Genomic DNA, 21,656 nt, shown 5'->3' with positions numbered 1-21,656 from the left:
AGGAGTAACTTCAGCCTGCAGTCCACCAGGGTCAGACTCAGATGGGCCTGGAGCCACAACAATGCCTTAACATTCTCCACTATGTTATTTACTCTGTTTTGTTATCAACATAGTATACATCCATAACATACAGCAGGATAAGGCCCATATTCTTGTCAGATAACCCTTCGGATGCATATAGCATTACATAAATGCCAATCGGTAGACTGCGTTGTACATTCCAGAAGAGCCACATGAAATACTGTGAAATTTTCGGGTCATTTTTTGCACCTACTGCATGCTTATACTTGATGAGTGGGAGGCAAATCGTCAGTGTGGAGTGTAAACTTTGTCTGACTAAAATGTTATGTTTGGTTAGGTATAAGTCGGCCAAAACACATGATGAAAACATGATTTTTTTCAACCGCTATTCCTGCACCACAGACATATGAAATGTTTAGGATTGCTGCAGGCTAGGTGTTAAGGAAGCTCCCTATCACCTTTTCCTAAGCAACTTATTTTGCTTTTTAGACCTTACAGTCCTATTCTGTATCACAAAAATTCTTTAGTACTCTGCATAAATAAGGTAAAAAAAAAAGATATTATCCCACCATATTTAGCGTGATGCTAAAGTGGCAGCAGATGAGAGGTGGGGTAGGCGGCTGACAGAGAATTTTCAACAGAATAAGAAAATGTTTTGGAAGGAGGTGAAAAGGGTGCGAAAGGGAGAGTCTGGGAAGGAAGAACGAGTAAAAGCAGAGGATGGAGGGATGTTAATTGAGATGGATGCAGTAAGGAAGAGATGGGCAGAGTATTTTGAAAGACTGTTAAATGTAGAGGAGGAAAACGTGGCTGAGATTGTGGCAGATAGAAGGGTGCAAGGAATAAATGTGTTGGGAGAGTTGAATGATTCTTTGATCACGAAGGAGGAAGTGGAGAAGGCAGTAAAGGAGATGAAAACAGGGAAAGCTGCAGGTATGGATGGGTGTGCTGTGGAATGCCTGAAGGGTGGTGGAGTGACTATTGTTGACTGGTTAGTAAGATTATTGAATGTGTGCTTTGAGAAAGGTATGGTGCCAATTGACTGGGCAAGTGCTTGTGTGGTCCCGTTGTATAAAGGCAAGGGTGATAAGTATGAATGTACTAGCTTTAGGGGTATAAGTCTGTTGAGTGTTGTAGGTAAAGTGTATGGTAGAGTGTTAATTATGAGAGTTAGAGAGGGTACAGAGGGAGTGATTAGTGATGAGCAGTGTGGCTTTAGGAGAGGGAGGGATGCGTTGATCAGGTGTTTGCTGTGAGACAAGTGTGTGAAAAGTATTTAGCGAAAGGCAAGGATGTGTTTTGGGCATTTATGGATTTAGAGAAAGCGTATGATAGAATTGATAGGGAGGCTTTGTGGACTGTTTTAAGATTGTATGGACTTGATGGTAGGTTACTAAAAGGGGTGAAAAGTTTTTATGTAAATAGTAGAGCGTGTGTAAGAGTGGGAAATGCTGTGAGTGATTGGTTTCCCGTGAGAGTGGGGCTGCGACAGGGATGTGTGATGTCGCCTTGGTTGTTTAATATTTACATGGATGGTGTTGTAAGGGAGGTGAATGCAAGAGTTTTAGGTGGTCTGAGTCTGGTAAATGTTGATGGAGGAGAGTGGAATCTGAAGCAACTGCTGTTTGCAGATGATACTGCATTGGTGACTGATTCAGAGGAGAAATTGAGACAGTTGGTAGAGGAGTTTGGAAGGGTGTGTGAAAGGAGGAAATTGAAAGTAAATGAGAATAAAAGTAAAGTGATGAAGTGTACGAGGTTGATAGATGGTAGGGGGATGAATATAGTTTTGAATGGTGAGTTGCTTGAGGAGGTAGATTGTTTTAAATATCTAGGGTCACATGTTGCTGTGGATGGAAGAATAGATGCAGAAGTGAAGTTTAGAATTAATGAAGTAGGAAAGGTGCTGGGAGGAATGAAAAAAGTGTTTAAATGTCGTTCGCTTAGAATGGATGTAAAGAGAAGGCTGTATGAGGGTGTTGTGGTACCGACTGCGTTATATGGGGCTGAAACATGGAATATGGGTGTAGCAGAGAGGAAAAGTTTGAATGTAATGGAGATGAGATGTCTGAGGAGTATGTGTGGAGTGACGCGTATGGATCGAGTGCGAAATGATGAAGTGCGAAGGAGAACTGGAGTTGTTCGGGAGATGGCTGGTAGAGTTGAGCAGAGGGTGTTGCAATGGTTTGGGCATATGGAGAGAATGGATAATGAGCGATTGGTGAAAAAAATAACTAGATCTGATGTGAGAGGTGTAAGACTGAGAGGAAGACCACGAATAGGATGGATGGACAGTGTGAAGAGAGCGCTGGATGTGAGAGGGATGTCTGTTGAGCAAGGAAGAGTGGCTGTGCGTGACAGAAATAAATGGAGAGAAATTGTGAATGAATAAGTGATGACGCAGCCCTGAGGGGATATTCTCCCGCATTTGGTCTGATCAGCTAGTCAGGTCAGGTGCGGGTAAGGGGATGGGTCTGTTATGATGTGGCAGGGGTAAACCAGTTCTGCTGTCGGGCCCTGCTGTGGATGTCACTGCTTGCATTGCGCAGTTGACCCTTGTGCGGTGTGATGCGGTGAGGATCTGTCCGTTCTCCCCTTTGGGGCTAAGATGCGAATGAATGTGTTTGAATGGATGAGTAAATGGAGAGTGAGTCGTCCTGTCTCGGCTACCTCCCTTTCCTTGGGGGAAGCAGCCTAGGTATATAGATAGATAGATATCCAAAAATAAATTGCTAAGGAAGAGGTGCTTGGGAGTCTCCTTACACAACGAGAATACAGGCTGATGTCACTAGATTACACCTTAGCCTGTATTCTTACCTGCTACAGAAACTCCCTAACACCTGTTTCTAAGTTGTTTATTTTGCTTATTAGACCTCACTGCCCTCTTCTGTGATATTTAAATTATTGTAATGTCAACAGATTCTGCACAGATTACTTATAGAAGGGTATTAACCAGCCATATCCAAAATTAAACTGCTAAGGAAAAGCTGCTAGGAAGCTTTCTTAACCAACAAGATTACACGTTCTTAACGTTCTCCTGTATGCTATTTAATCATTTTCTTATCAACAGCTTCCATCAATAATATAAAACATGATTCTAAGTGTAATGTGGAAGTAAATCAATAAAGAAGAGGTGTTAAGAAATTCCAAGCCACTCAAAGTACAAGCCTGGGAGATATGCAAATGTCACTGAAATTCTGTACTAAATGAAGTCAAACTATATCATACAGATCCCTAACCCTAACAAGACAAGAAATAAATAACCTGAGTTTTGAATAATTTTGAAACATAGTGAGGCATGTACCGTACTTTGAAGACTGATATGTCAATTCTCTATTTATATACAACTAGATCACACTGGGAAAAAAAAATAATAAAATAAAAATAAAAAAAGAAAAAGAAACTACAAAGGAGAGGACAAAGAAAGAAAAGGAAAAAGAATAAAATCTTGTCCCCCTCTATGATGTGCAGGGCCCCAAAACTAGGCAGCAGGGAGGTCCAAAAATAGCACTCCACTAGAAACCCCCCTGGCAGCATCATGTGTTGTGGGAATGGCTCAGGCTGCTGATGTGGGGGTGGGGATGGCAGTGGGAGTAGGAAATGAATACATGATGCAGGTTGGATAAATGAATAAATGATGCAGGGTGGACAAATGAATAAATGATGAAGCGTGAAATGAATAATAGATGCAGGGTGAAAAAATGAATAAATGATGCAGGGTGGACAAATGCATAAATGATGCAGGGTGGACAAATGCATAAATGATGCAGGGTGGACAAATGCATAAATGATGCAGGGTGGACAAATGCATAAATGATGCAGGGTGGACAAATGCATAAATGATGCAGGGTGAAATGAATAAATGATGCAGGGTGGATAAATGATAAATGATGCAGGGTGGATAAATGATAAATGATGCAGGGTGGATATATGTTAAATGATGAAGGGTGGATAAATGATAAATCATGCAGGGTGGACAAATGAATAAATGATGCAGGATGGATAATGAATAAATGATGCAGGATGGATAATGAATAAACGATGCAGGATGGATAATGAAATGATGAAGGATGGATAATGAATAAATGATGCAGGGTGGACAAATGAATAAATGATGCTGGGTGGAAGAATGAATACTGTAAATGATGCAGGGTAGATGAGTGAATAAATGATGCAGGGATACTGATAATACTGAGCCTTCCCCACATAATACGAGAAACTGCCTGGTAGAGTGGAAGTGGAACATTATACAGTACATGTGTTTAAGGGCAGATGACCAGCCTACTTCCCATGGCAGGCTTTAGATAATCAAATAGTCTAAATTCCTCTTGGGAAGTAGAACTATGCACTCCAAGAAATGTGTTCTAACCACTTTAATTCCTTCTCCAAACACACACAATTATAGCCCATATTACAACATCTTTCATTTATTTAGTATTTACTCATATAATTATTTATCTATGCTGTTTATTAATTATTTATTTATTTAGTCATTCATTCATTCATTTATGGTATCCGATTTTTTTCCCCCTGCAATTTCCAGACAATTTGACTAAACTGGGAGACTCAAAACCAAAGATCAGGTACAGTCTTCGGTAATCCTTTCACTCAAAAAATAGTCCTTCCTATGCTGAATAAAATCACTGGAAGATAACAAGAATAAAACAAAAATTATATCCTTGAGCTGATGAGGTTAAACGAGGCTACATCATGTCACAAACAACTGGTATGAAGATCCTGCCAAGATACAGGTGTTGTTTTTGTGGGCCCAGGTTCATCTGAAATGTGAACCCAGTGCACTGCAGGTTTAGTTGTCCCTCTGCAGCCCACCAACATCCTGCTAGGGCATAGGATTGTGACTGAGGGGTGTTTGTATACCCAAGCGGTTGAGCCAACCAGACAAATCAGTGCCACCACATGAAGGCAGCCCACTCCAGCACCTGATATACACTACACAATCACAACATCATATACAAAACCATTTTCTTGTGAGTTGTATCTGTTCCCTTAACTAAAATGAAACCAATTTCTTTTATGGTAACAATGAGCCAGTCCCATGCAGCCCTAGGAAAGATAATACAATGCCTCTTTTTCCAACCAAGCTGTCATAAGTGGCATGAGTCATCACTTCCTTTATTAGGCTAAAATCAATTTGTTAAGGTAAATAAACACTAAATATAAAAAAATACATGGTAACATTAATCCTCAGTCCCATGCAACCTTCTAAATGGAAGAAAGATAAAATAATACACTTCTTTTCAACTAATTCTCAATTATCAAAAGTTGTGTGGTTGGTATTCATGTGCACAACTAAAAGAAATTTCTAATGGTAAATTAAGACTATTAATAAAAAAAATACACAGTACTTTCTAAATGGGGAAAATATAATAATAATTCCTTTCTATTCAAACAACTCTCAATTATCAGAAATGATGTGCTTCATATTCATATCCTTAACTGAAATCAAACCAACCTCGCACATGTTTAGCAAGTCCCACACAACCCTCTAAAATATGAAACACGATGCCTCTTTCTTTTTCGATCATACAACCCCAATATTCTATGCACTATGAGTGGATGGTAAAACACATGTTGTCAAATGTATGAAAATGATATGTAATGTTTTTCAGTTGCATTCTAGTTGGCAAAAATTTCTTGGCAACTCCTCTTTAGTAGATTATTTTACTTATCAACTTCCTGAACCCAGTAATAAATATTCTATTTTGTTCTTGCTACCTCCAGACTATTTCATTAAACACTGGCAAGGACTCTTAAAAATGAAAGCTACCCCCTCCAGTTCAAAAACTCCTTGAACTGAATAATATAATCAGAAGGCAAGAATAAAATGATGACATCTGTTGACTTAAAAAACAAGAAAAAAGAAGAAAATAAAAATGGTCACAGCCAATTCCTTATACCAGTAATATCTCTATGTTTGGGTATCAGTACCACCACATGAAGGCACCTATGTCTGAATATCAACACGGATCATACCAAACAGATAACATACAAGAGAATGTGAGTTACTGGACTGTGCAAAACATATCACTGAGGAAGTTGCATCAGTACAGATCCTCCTAATTCAACTAGAATGCAGCCCTATGAGATGAGTGATGAATGATGCTAACCTCGTCTAACACCTACAAACTGGATGGAGATGACTTGTTGCAGACCTACCTAATAATGGTCTGCTTGCCTAATGCTCTACAACACATTTTTAGAGCTATACAAACTGAATTTGGTTCAATGTAGTCTGCTCTGCTACTGTAATTCAAGACATTTAAGGGTAGGTGACCAGCCTAAACCCCTGGTGATAAAAGAAAAAACTACAGCCACCTCTTGGGGATGTGACCCAAACCAGTGTACATAAACCACTATACCAACAGATGTCATCAAATTCCTCATTTTGAAATGATGCCTGTCACTGCTGCAACCGTAGAGAAGGGTCTGTCTATAAAGTATCTTCATTTATGAACTAAATACAGCAGCTAAATGGCTGAAATATTGACTAACGGACTGACTAGGCAACAACATAACACAGAAAGTATGAGGAGTGTTGACTATAGCTCTTTCACCTTAACTTGGCTGACTTTTGTTCTACTGCAACTATTTCATGTGGTTCACTGGCAAAAAAAGACAATATTATGGCTCTACTCCCTTTCTATACTGCTTCTTCACGACTAGCATCATATTCTAGTGTTGATCTATTATTACAACTCAGCATTCAATTAACAGAGATGGTTATTTTACGCAGAGTTAGAGTAAAATGACCGAAGTGACTACAGCAAGTTAACTCTACCCTGACAACGAATCCTAGCCCCTTTCAGTTCAGCTTATGGCCAGGTGTAATCAAAATGGAAGGTAGGTTCAGTTAGTATCTATGACTCACTGAATTTCACGCAACCACAACTCAGTGTTCGAGTTGAGGGAGTGGCACAGTTCTATCAGGTGAAAAACCAAGTACTGTACAGTTATATGGAATAGCTTGGTGGGATGTGGAGGTTGATAGAGATGTGTACTGAATATCACAATTCCTTAATTCCTCCATCCCATTATTTACAGTCATCATTATAAGACAGAAGAGTTTAAATCTGCCTCTGGAAAATTATTATTCTTTTCTGAGTTATCTATGGAAAGTACTGTACAACCCGTTAAATATATTTTTAAAAAATCAATAAAAAATAAAATGCAAAACTATATGAAATGAAAAAAAAAAATGTACCAAAGTTTTCCTAGCCCACAAGAACATAGCCCTCTCAGAAGCACACTCTATCCTTCACCCTTTCAGTATGATGACATCTACAGCATTTACTCTTGATGGTCCTGTAGACAGATGCCTCCTTGTGATGGCATCAACATAACCGGTTGGCTCTAATGTCTGGTTATACAAGTGTCCCTCAACCTACTCCCTATCCCCCAAAAGGTGAATGGTAAAATGCAGCAGAAGAGCAGCTTCAACATGCAGTTTATTGGGTTCATGTTCAGATCAGCCTGGGGTTGCAATGTCTACTACTGCTACTGTCATCACACAACTTAATTCAGCTTGGGAAAGATATTTTGAACAAGAGGAGTTGTAAGCTTCAATGACCCCTTCATTAAGACAGGCCTGTCTATCTATTTATCTATCTATCTTTCATCCAGTAATAATTTGCCCTCTCAGGAGAATAGGGACCCAAAGCAGCTGCCCAGTCTCAACGTTTGAGACAAAGGTGACCAGCTTCTCTCCCTGGCGTGCCATATGCGAGTATATAATTATATTTAATATCATAACTCTTCCAGTCACTTAATATATACATGTAATAACAATGTAACAACCAATCCCATATCACTACCCTCACTACCTTTATTTTAGTGTCAGGGTCTAAGGCTCCTGCAGTCAAGTAATGTATGTACATTTCAGGGTACACAACCAACTTACTCCCATGGCAGAGCAATTACAATGTATCTGCATTAAGCCCTTAAGGTTATATATTCTCTTCTAACGGAAATACCTCATGTGAAAGTTAGAAACTATCATCATCAATTTCTTCTCTATTAGCCTCCTCTGCCTACAAGAATACAACCATGACATTTATATTTAGCATGGATAAAATGCTCAACTTAATTGATATACAGTACACGTCTAACTAGACCAGCCTTTCATAAAATAAGGAGTGACAAGACACAGTGCATACAGCATTCCTCACACATCCTAACAATATACCTCTGAACCCTAAAATTTAAAGAAGAGTTGTATATTTCTGTTTTCCTGTGGACTTAAGAAAGCGAAGAGATCTACTGATACCTTCCATTATGTGAAAACAAGTACTGTACAGTATGGAGAATATTAATCAAGTGCTGCAGCACATCATCACTTGTGAGGATATGTGTTAGGCCAATGAATGGCTATGGGACACGACTCATAAACTTGGAAAGCTCACCTTCATATAGAGTTGAAAGTCTTACTACTGACCTGAATGGTCTGACATGTATATTGATATGCTTGTGTTCAACCCAAGACCAAGCAAAAATGTATCACAAAATCCCACATTAATCCTACTTTAACACACAGTTTGAGTGTAAAATTTTGGCAATAAATTAGGATCTCTCACAATGCCCATCAAAGTTTACAGGTTACAACAGAAACGCTAAGACTAAATGGAAAAGCTGTATGCTCAATTGTAATGATAACAGCCAATTGCACATTACCCTGCTTTAGATGTAGAGGACTAAGAACACCTGATTAGCTTATAGTCAAGAAATATCATCAAACCCGTACGTTTTCATAATAGGCATGTCCCAGTCTGTTCATGAAAGACATCGTACTTCAAATGCCCAATTCGGTGATCATGTGAACAACATAAATACATCAATATAAAACAAGTATTAGACAGAACATCACCCAATACCAACACAAAATCACATGACTTTTCAAACACCAGGAGAGAATGGATAACTGCAACTTTCTTATGGACGTATATAAACCCATCCTGAAAACAGAAGATTCTGTGCACCAATTAAATAGTAAATGATAAGAACTGACAACAAACACACCCCATATACACACAGGCTTATGGAAACCCAGTCTAAAAAAATACAGTAGACTTTATGGACAGGATAAAATTGCCACCTGACAGTTGCTTTCGGTTTGGAATTACTGTAACTTCAAACTGGAGGGGTTAGATATGACCTTTATTAATCCTGTCACCAATAAAGATCCTTCTAATTTTAATCAAAGCTGTCTAAAGCTATGAAGAATAAAATGAAAATGACATCCTCAGAATGAAATGGTTAGGATTTATTTAAAATGAATGATAACTATGGAATAACAAAAGAATGCCCGGAAAGGTTATATGACAAAACATCACACACCTAAACATGACAAGCCTTCCTCAAAAACCAATCAAGTCAAAAGACAAATTGGTAGACTGAGCAAAAACATAAAAGACAGCAATAAACAGGACAATTTAGGAAAGCCAGCAGACCAACAGTCATCTTTGAAACAACACACACATAAATCATGACACAGGCCCTGCTCAAAACATATCTAGCAACCAAATTGCCAGGAAGCGTAAAATAAAAATAAAGTGAATTGCCTAGAAATTGTACACAACGAACAGACTTAAACAAACACCTTCATCAAAGCAAATCTAGTTGCTGAATGTAGTGATGTGATAAAGCAGCTTTAGTAATAATGTAGCTGCAACCTCAAGCTCATACGTTTGTGAATTCAGTGAACTGCAGGCTGACTTTGCCCTCCTCCTGCATTCCACCATCCTCCTTTACAGTGGTTGGGAGGAGACTGAGGGATGTTTGCAAAACTGGGCAGCTCCACCACCTAGTCATATTGGTGCCACCACTTGATGGCATCCCTCTCCAGCACCACACAAAAAAAAAAAATCATACAAAAAAACGAGATTGTCTACAGATGACCAACAGACAAAATAAAACACAAAAGTCTAGAAATGATGATGGCATCCCTCTCCAGCACCACACAAAAAAAAAATCATACAAAAAAACGAGATTGTCTACAGATGACCAAACAGACAAAATAAAACACAAAAGTCTAGAAATGACCAAACACACAAAAATAAAACACAATACCAAGACAATAACACACACCTTGCTCAAAAATAAATCTAGAAACCACCAGTCAAACAAAAATATGGACTGTCTAGAAAATGGACAACAGAACGCATCTGTTATAACCTGACAAAGATCCTTCACCCGTTTCAGCTTGGTTGATGGCTAAGTGTAATCAGACTGGAGGATGGATTTGACTAGTAAGCTAGGAGACTCATTTCTACCACATAATTAAGCTTCACTGAATTTTTTGCAATCACACAACTTAAAACTCTAGCTATGGAAATGACCCAGTTCTTGATTTGACTAGCAACCAAGGAGACACATTTCTACCACTAAACTAGGTTTCACAGAATTCCATGTAATCACACCTTAGTGTTCCAGGTGTAAAATTAGCCCAGCTCTGTCAGGTGGAAACAAACACCAGATGTAAACCCTAAACAATGACACAGGCTTTGGACTTGACTTGATTAGGAGAGATACCGGCATGACCATTCTTAACAAGCCTTCCTATCCTTCGTTTCGGAGACGCATCTTTTGACGGGGAGGACGGGGCAGAGGAGTGCTGGGGCTGGGGTGGGGCGTGGGGCTCCTGGGATGGGGCGGGGAAGGCCAGGCGGTGGGCGAGGATGCGGTAGGTGGCCAGGGCGGGAGAACGCGCACCCTGGGTCCGTCCGTCATCCAGCGCGTCTCGACTTATTCCCCAAGACTCAAGTGTGGAGACCGCCTCAACCTGATTCAGATGTTGTTAGCAGTTATATCTCTACCACATAACTACCACACACACAACTACACATCTGCTGCCTCATCTACACATCTTCTATGATTTCTCACCAGCTAAGACCATAACTACAAATCTTTCTGTCCTCCAGCATAGTAAAGTGTCGAACCCAACTATAAATCTCCAATAATTACATAGAACTACATACCTGCTACATTTTTTGGCTGCTAAGGCTATCAATGAATCACCATCGTCATAATCATTTTTTCCCACTGAAGGACTAAGAGAGGTTGGCTTACAGAACAACAATAATATATAAAACTACATACCTCCTACACCAATCAACTACATAACTGCCACATTATTTTGGCTATGGTTATAATTACCCAGTACATCATCAAAATCATAATCCTACCCTTTTTTCTCACTAAGGATAGAGGTAAGGTAGGATGCAGGAAAAAGAAGAAAGTGTGAAAGTATGACGACTATTTAACAGTCAGGCATACAACACACTACATATGATTGCCCTGTCCCTTTATGCATCTTCTGTTATTCCCTGTGAGCTAAGTATGGAGAATGCTTTGATCTGAGTGGGTGTTGTTGGTGGTTAGGTTACTACAACTCTACTATAATTACAAACTACATACATGCTCTTTAACTATCTACCTGGGCTATAACTGCATACTACTCGCTAGACCAACAGCTAAAAATGCTACACAACTACAAAACTACCACTACTACTGCTGCTGCTACTACTACTACTGCTACTACCACTACTACCATAATCACTGCACTCTCTGTCCCCTAAAACCTCAGCAATTATCAACAGCATGGGAGTCAATCACATGCTATTCACCCTCTTCCTCTAGTTTTCTTTATTTTACTCATCATTCTCTCCATCTCTCTCATTTTCTCTGTATTACCCATTGTTCTCTCTCTCTCTCTCTCACCTCCACTTCATGCTGCGGCTCTGACAGAACAGGGGCCACCAAATGATCCGGCAGGGGCTTCAAGCTACTCAGATCCTTCCCAGCATTCTCTAGGAACGGATGTGAGGCCAATTCTACAGCTGATGGGCGGTCTGAGGGCTGAGGAGCTAGGAGGGATGTGATGAGGGAGGTTGGGATCTGCGTTACATGTTCAGGAATGGTGTATCCGCCCGCTAGGATGTGACGTTTTAGACCTGCCACAGTATTGGCCTGCGTGAGAAAGATGGTGAGTGTTTCAGTTATTGTTCCTCCTTGTCATCATTATTACTGTTTTCATATCATAGTGCCTTGAATGGTTCAACTGGAAGTGCCCATCTAATTCATCCTTTATATTACAGTATAAAATGATTACAATATTATTATTAGCCAGATGCCTCTATGGTATAACTAACTGTTACCACAATGCTAATTCATGAGGCACCTGGAGGTTTTTCCATCATTTAAAACACTGCCAGGGCTAAAGATACTGTTCTACAGCTGAAATTCCTTGAACTGCAGAAATGTATGCTTTGACTCCTAACAAGCTCCAAGGCCCCTTAGGAGTACTCTACTATGGGACTAACTGAGCAGGTAAATTAAAAATAAATAAATAAATAAATAACAAATCTTCCTCATGTTATTTTCCATGAAGAAATAGTGGGTTCCGAGTCTTTTATGGCTGCAAAAATGTGGACATGCAACACCTACCTTGAACGGCATGTCGGCAGTGAGGATAAAGTACAGGAGGACACCCAGGGCCCAGATGTCCACTGCTGGGCCTTGGTATGACTCATCCTGTGGGTCAGAGTTCAAAATTAGATGGGGGAGGAGGGTAGATGATTTGCTGTATGTCTGAGGCCTGTTTTGTCCTATCCTACCCTACCATACCCTGCCCTGCCCTGCCCTATCCTACCCTACCCAGCCCTGTTCTATCCTACCTAATGCAGCTCTGTCTTACACTACCCAGCCCTGCCCTACCTTAACCTAACATCAGTACCATTTACACAACTAATGACCTCAGTTTTCAATGAGACAATATCCTAACATGGTCATGCTCTTTAATGTATATTCAGTACAGTAAATCTACAGTAAAAATAAAATAAAATTCATTTCAGTAATATTTGTATGAGTACTGCACTGCCTCCACCACCTCACCAAGACAAATGGGATGAGGATGAGAGTATTCTATCCAACCATCCATCATCCAATCCCATGTCATCCCATGAGGAGCGTAGGAACCCAGGGCTAGGCAAGTTGGTCCTGACATTTAATATGAGAGTGAATTGAAGATAACTTTGCTAATTCTACCAAATTCTTGCAATCGATTTCAACAGTTATGTGGGATCAGAAATTATCCAAGTCCGTGTGTGTGTGTGTGTGTGTGTGTGTGTGTGTGTGTGTGTGTGTGTGTGTGTGTGTTTTACCCCTACTCACCTTATACAGTTCCGGTGCGGCGTAGGGGGGTGATCCGCAGAAGGTAGTCAGTTGCTGTTCCAGGTCATTAACTCGCGTGGAGAACCCAAAGTCACCTAGCTTCACCTGGCCTGGCCCAGATAGGAATACGTTCTCCGCCTTGATGTCCCGGTGGATGATGGATAGGTCATGCTGGAAAGTGGAGACAGTGGAGGGGTGGAGAGAATTTGGAGAAAAGATGAAGAGAGCTATGACAGATACTGATAAAGTGGAGAGAATTTATGGAAGGATGGAGGAACTTGGTACGAAATACTGTATGAGAGGTACTGATAAAGTGGAGAGGCTGAGTGGAAGGATGGAGGAATTTGGAGAGAAATATGACGGAACTGAGAAAATGGAGAGATTTAGTGGAAGGATGGGGGACTTTAGTGAAGAGCTATATGACAGGTACTGATGAGAGTGGAGAGATTTAGAGGATGGATGGAGGAATTTGGAGAGAAATATGACAGGAAATGATAAAGTGGAGAGATTTAGTGGAAGGATGGAGGAACTTGGTGGAGAGAAATACGACGGGAATTGATAAAGTGGAGATATTTAGCATGGCGGGATCTGGTGGGGAGGTGGAAAGAAAATGGTGGTGGGGGAGAGGTGGTGTGATGAAGTGATGAAGAAAATTGATGAGGAGATGTAAGAGGTTGTGCTGGGTGGGTGGTGAATGGATGGATAGATGGAGAGGAGTGGTGGATGTAGAGGAAATGAATGAGGTATTGGAGACAATTAACGGAGGAATGATGGAGTACAAATTGGATATAAAAACTGAATTCACCTTTGCAACATGACACTCTCTCTCTTTCTCTCTCTCTCCAACTTTTACAATCTCAAAACGAATCCATACATGTCAAATTAAATGCGAACTACAAAATTATGAAAAATATGGCAACAAATAAGTCTGCACTCCACCATAAACCTCTGCCAAAGGTAATAAGAGACACGCTTTTATGAGTAAAGTTTTTGAAATGCCAGGCACTTACGAAAATTAAAAAGTTTGGAGAAGTTTACCCCAAAAGGTCAGGTCACCCCGTTTTCTATGATGGCTTTCCCGGGAACGACTACCATCAACACGCGTTATTGTGTGTGTGTGTGTGTGTGTGTGTGTGTGTGTGTTCTTACCTAATTGTTCTTACCTAATTGTATCTTTACATGAATGAGTCAAGCTCGTACTGTCCCGTGTCTTAGACCATATTTATCGTACATATTCTTAAATTTGTCAATTGTTTTGGCACACACTATTTCATTCGGTAGTGCATTCCATTGATCAATTGCTCTGTTTGGGAAACTGAATTTCCTTACGTCTTTATCACCTCTCTTCTTATGCAGTTTTTTGCAGTGTCCTCTTGCTGATGCTTCTCCATATAAGTAATCATTTATGTCTATTTTCTCCTTTCCTGATATGCACTTATATAGCATTATCATGTCACCTCTTTTCCTTCTCTCCTGTAGTGTTGGTAGATTCAGTTTATTTAGTCTTTCTTCGTAGCTTAGGTCCCTTAAGCTTGGTATCCATCTTGTAGCGGCCCTTTGAACTTCTTCAATCTTGTCTATATGCTTTTTGAGATGAGGACTCCAGACTATTGATGCATATTCCAGGGTTGGTCTAATGAATGATGTTATTATCCTTCTTAGCATGTCTTCATTTATGTATGTGAATGCTATTCTCATATTTGCAAGCAGTGTATACATGTTCCGTACCTTCTCGCTGATGAAGTCAGCCGGAGATAGTCTGTTATTGATAATCACACCTAGGTCTTTCTCTCTTTCTGCTGTGAATAGGGTTTTATTTCCTAACTTATAATCCCAATCAGGTCTTTTTCCACTTTTACCAAACTTGATTACATGACACTTGTCCACACTGAATTCCATTTGCCATGTACTACTCCATTCATGAAGTTTATTTAATTCTTCTTGTAGCTCCCTACAAGAGTCTGTGTTAGTAAGTCTCCTTTGTATTTTTGCATCATCTGCAAACATATTCAGATAGCTCTCATTTCCAGTGTTACTGTTTATATCATTTATGTACACTAAAAACATGATTGGTGCCAGCACCGAACCCTGTGGTACTCCACTAGTCACTTCTTTCCATGATGAGTAGTTTCCTCTTAGTACTGTCCTCATTTCTCTTTTTATGAGAAAGTCTTGCATCCAACAAAACAGTTTGCCTCGAATTCCTCCTTGATGGTACAGCTTCCATAAAAGTCTTTGGTGTGGTACTGTGTCAAAAGCTTTCTTGAAATCTAAATAGATACTGTCCACCCATCCTTCCCTTTCCTGTATTGTGTTTGTTACTCTGTCATAGTAGCTCAACAGATTAGTAACACATGATTTTCCTTTTCTGAAACCAAACTGTCTTTCTGTTATCATAGTGTTCTTCTAGATGATTTACCCAAGCTTTTCTTATAAGTTTTTCTAATACCTTGCTTACAACACTGGTCAGTGATACTGGTCGGTAGTTGAGAGGATTTTGTCTATTTCCTTTCTTGAATAAGGGGACTATATTTGCTTTTTTCCAAATATCAGGTAGTTTACCTTGACTCAAGGATTTCTTGAAAATTAAAAATAATGGTTTACTTAACTCCTTTGCACACTCTCGTAACACACAACATGAAATTTCATCAGGACCACTTGCTTTTCCTCTGTCTAATCTACTTAACTCCTCCTGTATTACTTTTTCTGCTATTTGTATATCTGGTAGTATGTGTGGACATGCGTGTTCCACATAGTCCCTCTCAAAATTTTTTTCTTCTGTAAAAACTAATTGGAAATTCTTATTTAGTGCTTCACAAATATCTTTCTCTTGTGTATAAGTGATTCCCTCGTCCGTAATTGATTGTATTATATCTTTTACTTTGGTTTTGCTTCTGATATAGCTGTAAAACAGCTTTGGTTGATCACTACTTTTATTTATTATATCCTCCTCAAACTGTTTTTGGGCTTCCCTCCTTATGCTTGTATAGTCGTTTCTTGCTTGTTTGTAATTGTTATACGCCCTTTCACTATTGTGTCTTCTGTATCTATTCCACAACAAATCTCTTCTTTCTTTTGATTTTTTACATTCTGTATTGAACCATTTCTGTATTTTCTTATCTGCTTCTTTGTGCTGTGGGATGTACTGCTGGACTCCTATTTCATAAAATTCACAAAAATTTTTATATACAGCATTTAAATCTTGTCCTCTAAGCTCATTTTCCCAATCAACTTCTAAGAAATACTTCTTTAGGTCTTGATAATTTCCCTTTTTATGGTTTAGTCTCTTTTTGTAACTGTCATTGCTGTTTACTATATCATATGCTATCCTGAAGTTATAATTTAGTACTGCATGATCACTTTTGCCGAGTGGAGGGTGATATATTAAACTGTCAATGTCATTTTCTTGCCTAGTAAATATTAGATCCAGCACTGAAGGTACATCTAGTCCTCTTTTTCTAGTGGTTTCCCTCACATGTTGCGTTAAGAAAAACTCTTGTACGAGATCCAGGAGCTCTTGGTCCCAACAGCTTTCTTGGCTATTTATATCTAGAGTATTCCAATTTATATTTGTATTGAAGTCCCCAGTTAGTATAATTCTTTCCGATTTCTCTTTCATTTTATGTAACAAGGATCTTATACTCTGAATTGTACTCTCTGCCAGGTCCTCATATTCGTCTCTTTCCCATGTGTTTGATCTGGGTGGCACGTACAAATTGGCTACAATTACTTTACCTTCAGATGTGTCGATCTCTACTGCAATCAGTTCTACTTGTGATGGTATATCTAGGTTTATTTCCTTGACTTTTAGATTTTTCTTAGTTAATAATTCCTCCTCCTTTTTTTAAATTTCTGTCTCTTCTCCATATATTGTATTCCTCTAAGTTTAGTATGTCATTGGATATCCTTGGTGTTAATTTTGTCTCAGTTAGGCATATTATTTGTGGTTCATTTTCTCTGACATAATCATTCATTTCTAGTAATTTAGATACCATTCCATCCACATTTGAGTACATCAACTTTATCATCTTGTTTATATACTTGTCATGACATGGTTCTACTAACTTCCTCCTTTTTCTTCCATCCTGTTTGTGTACCCCTTTCGTACCTGCAATCCTATTACTTTGTAAAAAAATTTCTTCTTCTCCTCTTCTGATCTTCCCTCATTTTTTGTTTTTGCTTCCTCCCTTTTCTCTTTCAGTAATTCCAGTTCCTCTTGTGTTAGGCATCTTTTTATCCATACATTTTTGAACTCCTCTTTTTCCATAAGATTCTTTGCATTTTTTAGTATCTCTTCCACAGTGTTTACACTCTGGAAAGTCACCTTCAGAGGTCTTGTCTTGCTTTTCTCGTATTTCCCTAACCTTTTGTGTTCCTCTATGTCTTTACTACAGATTTCCTCTGATACTTCTTTCAGTAAGCTCATTACATTTGCCATCTCCTTTTTGTCTCTAGTGATCTTGTTTTTAATTTCTTCCTCTTCTATACCAGTGATTACTATTGATTTATTTATTTCTACTGAATCTCTGACTAACTTTGGATTGTTTTGGATTATTCTTTTCACTTCCTTTTTAATGCTTTTTTCCTCCACCCTTGTTTCTAAGTCTTTCTTTACTTTCACCATTTCAGCATTTGTGTGTGTGTGTGTGTGTGTGTGTGTGTGTGTGTGTGTGTGTGTGTGTGTACTAACCCTGACCCCTTCCTCTCTGACTGTTTCCAAGAACGTCAATACAAAATGGCCAGCTTAATGTTTCTATCGTCACTGCCCTGCCATTCCTTTTATTACCAAACTTTATACATTTGTGTGGCACTGGAGAGGGATGCCTACGCGTGGTGGTACTGACAGGGGCGGCTCCACTGCCCGGATATGCAAACGTCCCTCCTCTCCTTCCCTAAACACCGGCACGAGGGGAACTTAAGCCAACAGTTTTTGTGCACTGTAGGATGAAGTTGCCCCTCTCCTGCTTCCCACCATCATTCCTTCGGGGGATAGGGAGGGAGTTGAGGGATGTGTATATAACCAGGCAGCTCCACCACCCGGATTTATCAGTACCACCACATGAAGGTCCCGCTCTCCCTCACCTAGCGGACCGTAAAGTAATGTTGGTATATACAGATTTCACAAACTTCTCTCCCAGCAAGACGCCATATTAATTACAACACACACTTTTCACAAACTACACAGATTTTTAACAAACTTCCGCCACGGGATAATGGACTTCTTTCGACAGGTACAAATCTCGTATATCGTCATCAGAGCGTGGCACGTAGTTTGGATATTTCGCCACACGCCTTCCTCAGCGATATATTCTGTACGGACACGGCAGGAACCCATGATTGAAAACATATAAATTGAAACACACACACACACCACACACACACACTTATCCTAACTCTAATTCCCACCTACATAACGGGCCGACTTAGGAACCAAGAATAAGAAGGCATTAAACTTGAAGGAACACACAAAAGCAAAATTCTAGTAAAAACAGATGAACAGACTGATAGATAGACATAGACAGAGACAGATATACAGACAGACAAGCAGAATCAATAAATTATTACAAATCTACGCTTAAAACTCATAACATTTCACTTCCATATTTAGGCACTGATTTTTCCTTTTGGTTTGTAACTAAAAAGTACCGGTAACAGTAATAATAATAATAATAAATAATAATAAAAATAGTAGTATTGGTAGTAGCAGTAGTAACAGTTGTCGTTGTAACCCCAAGCTTCTAATCTGCATGTGAACCCAGTGGACTACAGGCTGAAGTTACCCCCTCTCCTGCAGCCCACCATACTCCTTTGGGGGCATAAAGAGGCAGATCAGGGAGTTTGACCACCGAGATAGCTCCCCCATCTAGATATACGTGGGTGCCATGACAAGGCTTCCCTCTCCAGCGGCAGATGTCACGATACTGAAGGGGATTAAAGTGTAACGCGTTCTGGATGGTAAAGGGATTAGGTTGACTGCTAAATGTAACAGAAAAATACTAAAATAATTATAGTGTACTGGGGATTTGCAATACTTGACCTCTCTCTCTCTCTCTCTCTCCCCCTCTCTCACACACGCACACCAAATCGTAGCTATGTAGAGACTTATTCTGTGTTGCTCTCTCTCTCTCTCTCCCGTTAATGTTAGGGTGAAAAGAAAGAGTTACTGGCACTAGATTATCTCTCTCCCTCTCTCTCACACACACACACACACACACACACACACACACACACACACACAATCTCTCTCTCTCCCTCTCTCCTGTTAACGTTAGGGTAAAAAGGAAGAAATACTGGGACTAGGTTCTCTCTCTCTCTCTCTCTCTCTCCACCTACCAGATAACTCACAGCCGCCAGGACCTGTGCAAACACCCCAGCTGCCTGCCTGTCCTCCAGCCTCCCATCTGTCGTCACGCGATTGAACAGCTCTCCCCCCGGCGCGAACTCCATCACTAAGTGGATTCTGGACAGGGTCTCCACCACCTCGAAAAGCCTGTGTGGAGAGGTGGAGCAGGGGTGAGTGTGTGTGTGTGTGTGTGTGTGTGTGTGTGTGTGTAAGAAGTGGAGCGTAAACCATAGGCAGTAGGGTTAATTAAATAGCTAAGAACACGTGGACTGGAAGTGGAAAATCTACAAAAGTCTGGAAATCAATAAATATTAAATAGCAAGAATGAATGAGTGAGTGAAGAAAGGAATGTATGTGTGAATAAGTATTGAAATGTGGCAGAGTTGGTGGATCTCTCTCTCTCTCTCTCTCTCTCTCACCTGATAATGTTAGGATGAGCCACAGCATCCATATTTGCTATCTCCCTTGCCAACATCCTCTGCGTCTTCTGATCCAACTTCGCCTTATCTATTACCTTTACTGCTACCTTATCTGTTAAAGGGAAAAGAGATGATTAGGGATCTGTTTTTGTTGTTGTTGTTGTTATTATTATTATTATTATTATTATCCTACTCTTCCTCCTCCACATCGTAACCATCAGTATCCTCCTCTTCCACGTCCTCTACAACCTTCTCCTCCACCTCCTCATCATCCTCCTCCTCCTCCTCCTCCACCTCCTCATCATCCTCCTCCTCCTCCTCCTCCACCTCCTCATCATCATCCTCCTCCTCCTCCTCCACCTCCTCATCATCATCCTACTCCTCCTCCTCCACCTCCTCATCATCATCCTACTCCTCCTCCTCCACCTCCTCATCATCATCCTACTCCTCCTCCTCCACCTCCTCATCATCATCCTACTCCTCCTCCTCCACCTCCTCATCATCATCCTACTCCTCCTCCTCCACCTCATCATCATCATCCTACTCCTCCTCCTCCACCTCCTCATCATCATCCTACTCCTCCTCCTCCACCTCCTCATCATCATCCTACTCCTCCTCCTCCACCTCATCATCATCATCCTACTCCTCCTCCTCCACCTCATCATCATCATCCTACTCCTCCTCCTCCACCTCATCATCATCATCCTACTCCTCCTCCTCCTCGTCATCATGTCATTTCCACCTTCTCTAAAATATCACCATCATTCACCATCACCACCACCACCATCAGCATCTCACACTCCTACCAGCTCAGTAAAATCGTCTGGCTTTGATCAGAACACAATTAAAGAGCTGTTCCGACCATGAACGGGGGCCTCTCGAACCTAAGAGATGTTTTTACTTAAGGCGAAACATTTTGAAACAAGGTACAGAATTCTGGAAACAGGAGGATTGAAGGAAAGTAAGAAAAAGGGGTGTGGTTCTCTCTCTCTCTCTCACTCACTTTTTTCCGTTCCTTTAGCTTCTTCCAATCTCTCTCTCACAATCGCCCGACACGCCGAGAAAATCAAAATAATAACCAATCAATAGCCGACCTTCCCATGACGTCATCAGCCTCTCCACCAATAGCGGGACAGGATTCCCTCTTCAGCCAAGCCCACCGATAAAAACCTCCGCCAATCACAGACCAGCTTTTCAAATCTTTCCCGGCCTCCTTTAAATTCAAAATAATTACTGGATTGGGTCACATTTAAACACATACCTTAAGTCTTTGGACGTTATTCTCGTCGGTTAAGGAAGCTCCCTAACACCTTTTCCTAAGTTAATTATTTTGATTACTGCACTTTCCCGTCCACTTCTGTATTATTTAAATAATTCATAAATCGCCATACGGTGGTAGTAGGTGGTGGCGACCATCATCCACTCACCTAATGTACTGTAGTGCCGCTTACTTCTTCCTTCACCTTTATTCTTTTTGTCTGTCCTCCTCTCTTCCTATTTCTCCCATCTTTTGTCACTTTTCATTACCCATTTTTCTTTTTCAGGTGGCTTTACATTATTGAGTGACAAGCCTAATGGTTTCCTGTAAGTCTGGAAACCATTGACAGTGCTGGGTGGTAGCCATATAACCAACCAATACGTGTTTCATACTTGTCAACAAGGGGGTTGGCGGAGGGTTAGCGCCTCTT

The 21,656-nt window shown here is 40.3% G+C and overlaps 1 protein-coding gene across 2 annotated transcripts in view; it reads right to left on the bottom strand.

Moving 5' to 3' along the window:
• Window positions 1–7,274: 7,274 nt before the first annotated feature.
• Window positions 7,275–21,656, bottom strand: part of LOC145399420 (serine/threonine-protein kinase NIM1-like) — a 56,461-nt gene continuing 42,079 nt past the window's right edge. For both annotated transcript variants that reach the window (XM_080272036.1, XM_080272037.1), the window contains 6 exons: window positions 19,969–20,080; window positions 19,540–19,696; window positions 13,207–13,377; window positions 12,481–12,567; window positions 11,755–12,003; window positions 7,275–10,816 (listed from right to left, as the gene is read on the bottom strand). In XM_080272036.1, the coding sequence (XP_080128162.1) occupies window positions 10,520–10,816; window positions 11,755–12,003; window positions 12,481–12,567; window positions 13,207–13,377; window positions 19,540–19,696; window positions 19,969–20,080 (1,073 nt within the window). In that variant the 3' untranslated portion in view covers window positions 7,275–10,519. The remainder of the gene's footprint in view (window positions 10,817–11,754; window positions 12,004–12,480; window positions 12,568–13,206; window positions 13,378–19,539; window positions 19,697–19,968; window positions 20,081–21,656) is intronic.

Source organism: Coenobita brevimanus, chromosome 49, assembly GCF_032717465.1.
Source record: "Coenobita brevimanus isolate Jiangsu-jjx chromosome 49, ASM3271746v2, whole genome shotgun sequence".
In the NCBI taxonomy this organism is placed as follows: domain Eukaryota; kingdom Metazoa; phylum Arthropoda; class Malacostraca; order Decapoda; family Coenobitidae; genus Coenobita; species Coenobita brevimanus.
This window is presented reverse-complemented; position numbering and strand designations above follow the sequence as displayed.